Here is a 4,561-nt window from a genome sequence, read left to right as displayed (position 1 = left end):
ATTTTTCTTAAATTTTTTAAGCCAACAAGGACAAAAAAATGACCTTGTAGTGCGATTATTGATCCAAACTTCTTGCTGAAATAGAGTCACTGTAATGCTGTTGAAGCCACCATGGATTTATCTTTAGTTAGTGGCTCACGGGGTAAAAAGAATTGCTGCTGGGTCCCTATTGACCTTCCACCTCTATTCCCCTGTGCACTGAATTGGTACCCTTGCACATCCAAGTTCCCATTAAGTGCACACAGCAGACTATAAAGTACATGGCAGGTTGGAGAGCACAGTATAAACACAAAGAAATATTAAAAGGAATGGTTTGACGCAGGGTCCCTCTACAAGAGAGACTACAAGATTAATACGGGATCCATATTAGTAGGTATTGTACTACTAGTGGTGCCCTGTTTTTGGGCCCTGGAGAAGTTGCCCATTTTGGCAAGTCCATAATCCATCCTTGGAAACATTTTCAGTTCAATATCGTAACAGGGACACCAATGTGAATGTTATGGTAGGACTGAGTCTAGAGTCTGCTCGTATCAGAGCAGATTAATTTCCTGACAGTTCAGGACACTGTAATAAGACAGGTCAGCCAATGTTACTACCCTGACTTTGTGGAAACTGACGACCAAGGTCCAGTGTTTCGTCTAAAAGGATCTCTGATGTACATCAAATGTGTCAGTCAAAACCTTCAACATACAACCAAAACCTTTAAAAAAAACAACAACTTTATGATGTACTTCCAGAAAAAAGACAAAACCCGACATTTTAATATGACACAAACTAAAATCATCATGTCACTTCCAGGTTATTCCATGTTTCCCTGTTCCTATCGTGTGAACATGTGTATCAACTTTTGAGATATCACTCCCTCCGCACACACACAACACACACCCCAAGAGAGGTGTATTTATAGACGAGCGACGAGGCGTTGAAAGGGGAGTTTTTCTTGTGGCCTGTTGGGGACCCAGAGGGGGGAGATGGAGGATGGCGAGCACGTTGGTGTGTATTAATAGCATGTTTGTTCACCATGACTCCAGTATATAATCACATCCATTTCCCCATGTCTCCAAATAACTTCATGTTATTCTCTTCTTGCTCTTTGTTGATTGGCACTTGGTGTTAGCAGCCGGCTTAAATGAAACCTGCTGAGTGGAGGCATCTCACAGGGCAACTAAATTGCTGTCGACTTGGCTGATTACAGCAGTGTCAGTAGTTATTTGGAGAGTTACGCCAGGAGCTGTCAGCTGCAGCTAACTTGACAGACTGAAACTGCCAACTAAAATTAATAGATTTTTGAACATGTAATAACTAAAACCTTTACTGCAATATTATTGAGTAAACTTAAGCAGTTAATTATGGATGTTTTTATCATATCAAAACAAAATACAGCTTTATAGCTATGTTAACCTCAAAAATGCATAAAATATGATAGACAGTAACGGTAGAGAGAAACTGGATTAGCCGACACAAGTTTAGTTTTGTCTCTCTGATCGCCATCGTTTATTTTAAGGCGATGTTGTTATCATCACGAGGCTTCAAACCACAGAGAAGCATCGCAGCTTTAAACGTCTGATCTCTCTTGACCTGTTGCTTTTCCTGTCGCTGTATTTCTGTTTAAGCAATTATGGTGTCCTTCCCAAGGCTTCCCAAACATGACATGACATGGGAATTGTTGGGTCTCTGTAAACAATTTTATAAGGAGTACGGTCCAGACTTGCTCTATATATTAAGTGTCTTGAGATAACTAACTGAACTGACAGCTGAAGTCAAATATTATATCCTCTTTAGAACTATAGAAGGAAAAACATACTAAAAACAAGCTAAAAAGAGACTTTTATACTATTTTATGCCTTCACCATTCTTAAAACTTTACAAGCTATTGTAACCGTGGCACTGTTGATACCATGACTTGGCATTGATCAGCTTTGAAAAGCTGCTTGTTTTCTGTCTTCCTGTGAACTTAAGAATTAAACACACCTTATATGGCCAGCCTCAGAGGATGAGACGTACGTTTTTCTGTGTATTTTAAATACCTGGGGTCACAAGAATTATTTGACCCCAGTACAGAGCTGCCTGCCAAAGGCTTTAGGAGTCATTTTCTTCACCCTCCCCATTACAGCCTGCTGATTATGTCATGCGACTCTGATTCTGTTATAGCTACTTATAGCTAAACATTACAGAATGTTGAGCCTATAAACGGGACTAATGCTTAGTCAAGAAATCTGAAGCCACCTCTGGCCAATGTGCATCAACAATACTGAGAAATGTCACTGCTTTATTGGGTGGATATCATATATTTCCCATGGTAGAAACCTAATTTTGGAACTTTAACAGAACAATACACAGGGATACAAAGATCTGGTTTCGATATTCAACGTGGCATTTTTCTGCTTGACCCTGATGACCTGAACAATAAAGTCAGCTCATGAACACTGAGATACAAAAGGTCACAGACTGTCCATTTAGAAGAACAAACTATGCCACCTATCTTTACTTCTCTTTCTTATCTTCCTCTTTCCCTGTTAAGTTCTCCTTCTAGTTGTAATCTTTTTCCTTGTTCTCCCTGACTCTTGCATGATAAAAACATCCTGCTGCAAACCCCTGCTGACTGCATGGGAGATGAGCAACCCAGGAGGTTGATAACATCCAGACAAACACATCATAAAAACAATGATGTGCACAATCAACATTTTAAACATGCACAAATCCCTCCCAGTATGTAGACTTAATTTATGGAATAAGAGAATTATTTGTCTCATTCAGTAGTCCTTGGTGATCCTCTTTTTTATCAACTTTTTGCAGCTTTTTAGTTTCATCTTTAGTGGCAGGTAGATTGACATAAACGCTGAACTCATGCACACTCTGCTGTGTTTCCAACCTCTGCAGCCCAGAAATGTTTCCTCTTGTTGACCTTACTGACCTTAGAGATGGGAAGGACCAGGAACGCTCCTCCTCCACTGGATTCAACAATGACTGCCAGGAACTTTGGGTTGATAGCGCAGAAGGAGCTATCCCACGTCACCTTGGAAACACGAATGTCATCGTAACCCTGCTCAGCTTTGACCGTCTGGCCAAAGACGTGGCGAAACTTGCTCTGCCGCACGATGCTGCGACTCATGGCTGAGGCAAGTAGAGAAAGGTGGGAGGATGTACAGATGAAGAAATATGAGGTGAACAGACAGTGATGAGGAAGTAAGAAGTGAAAAGGAGGGAGGAGAGGGATACAAATGGAGACAAAGAGATGTCAGAAGGAGGAGAAAGAAATGGGATGAAAGTTGGGTAACACAAAAAAAGGTTTTTGAAAATGGTGATCTCATCCCTATAATGAAGAAACCAAACAAGTTCTGTTCGAGACCACAGAGGTGAGAAAAGATTATGGAAGATCACAACATTGTGCTCGCTGTACTGTATATTGTTTATATCTCCTTCTATTGTATGCAGTGTGTCTTTGTCAGTCTTTGTCTTCTAGTTTAACACTACAACACACAACTATCATCTGATGTGTTGTTAGAAGCAGCTTTCTGCTTTGAACAATACATAAAGATCTCATTTTTACTTTAATTTTGCTTATTGTTTTCAAAGAAAAACTTTGAATTGAAGCCAAGTGTTCTGCTATTCTCTGGTTAATGAACTATGTAATTTGTTTGTTGACTGACAATTGGCTGTGCGGCTGTCCTAGGCACCAGGCCTCAGGGACTGTAATCCCCCAAAACACAAGAGATATTCTATAACAGTGCCTGCCATCAGTGTAGATATTAATAGTTGATTGTGCCACCAAACACTATGTGACAGCCAAACATCAAAGACAAACACTAAGACACAGAGAACAGATAAAAGGCCGGGAGAGAACTTAATATATGACACATACAATCCCACTGTGAAGCTACCAATACACAGTGCAGCAGTTACATTCAATCACACCCATGTGATACAATCCCTATGAGAATATGTAGTTTAAAACGTATCTAACATATGCTCCCAGACTGCGCTGGCTTACATAAGGCCGAAAACTAAAAACCCAAATCTAGAAGTAGGCCTGCATCAGTCCCCAAAGACGTCTGATAAATGCAGCCCTTCTTCCTTTTGTTTAGTGAATGATTATAATATGTGGCTCTTTTCTAAAAGCATAAAAGGCACCCTAACCAGGGTCCAGTTATTTTTATGTACAAGTTTGTCAACTTATTAGGCCTGTGACGAAGTGAACATAAAGTGACCCAAATCCTGCTGTCATCACAGGTTTAAGTGATGATGTCTGACTTTCACACTGGAATATTCTGCATTAAGCCCCAAACTGAACCCAATGACTGTGGGATACATGACTCAACCAGACTGATGATGGGACAGGAGCTCCCGCTTCTTTCCTGGAAGCTCTCTGTTATCAAGCTGATTTACATTCCAGCGACCAGTTTAGACTGGGCCAGCTGTGGGGCAATTCAGGGAGAACACAACATTGCAATACTTATATATATTTATACACATATTTATTTTGACAGCCAGATGGAAAATACATAACATTTCTATATATGTTCTATATACATAAATGTGTATTTTCCATCTGGCTGTCAAA

General features: G+C 40.2%; 1 protein-coding gene across 1 annotated transcript in view; it reads right to left on the bottom strand.

Moving 5' to 3' along the window:
- coro6 (coronin 6) overlaps nucleotides 1–3,150 on the bottom strand; it is an 11,556-nt gene extending 8,406 nt beyond the window's left edge. The window contains exon 1 of the mRNA XM_035666364.1: nucleotides 2,915–3,150. Coding sequence (XP_035522257.1) covers nucleotides 2,915–3,112 — 198 coding nt within the window. The 5' untranslated portion in view covers nucleotides 3,113–3,150. The remainder of the gene's footprint in view (nucleotides 1–2,914) is intronic.
- Nucleotides 3,151–4,561: the final 1,411 nt, after the last annotated feature.

The sequence above is a fragment of the Morone saxatilis genome, unplaced genomic scaffold (assembly GCF_004916995.1).
Source record: "Morone saxatilis isolate NCDOM2014 unplaced genomic scaffold, NCSU_SB_2.0 Contig20, whole genome shotgun sequence".
Taxonomy (NCBI): Eukaryota; Metazoa; Chordata; class Actinopteri; family Moronidae; genus Morone; species Morone saxatilis.
This window is presented reverse-complemented; position numbering and strand designations above follow the sequence as displayed.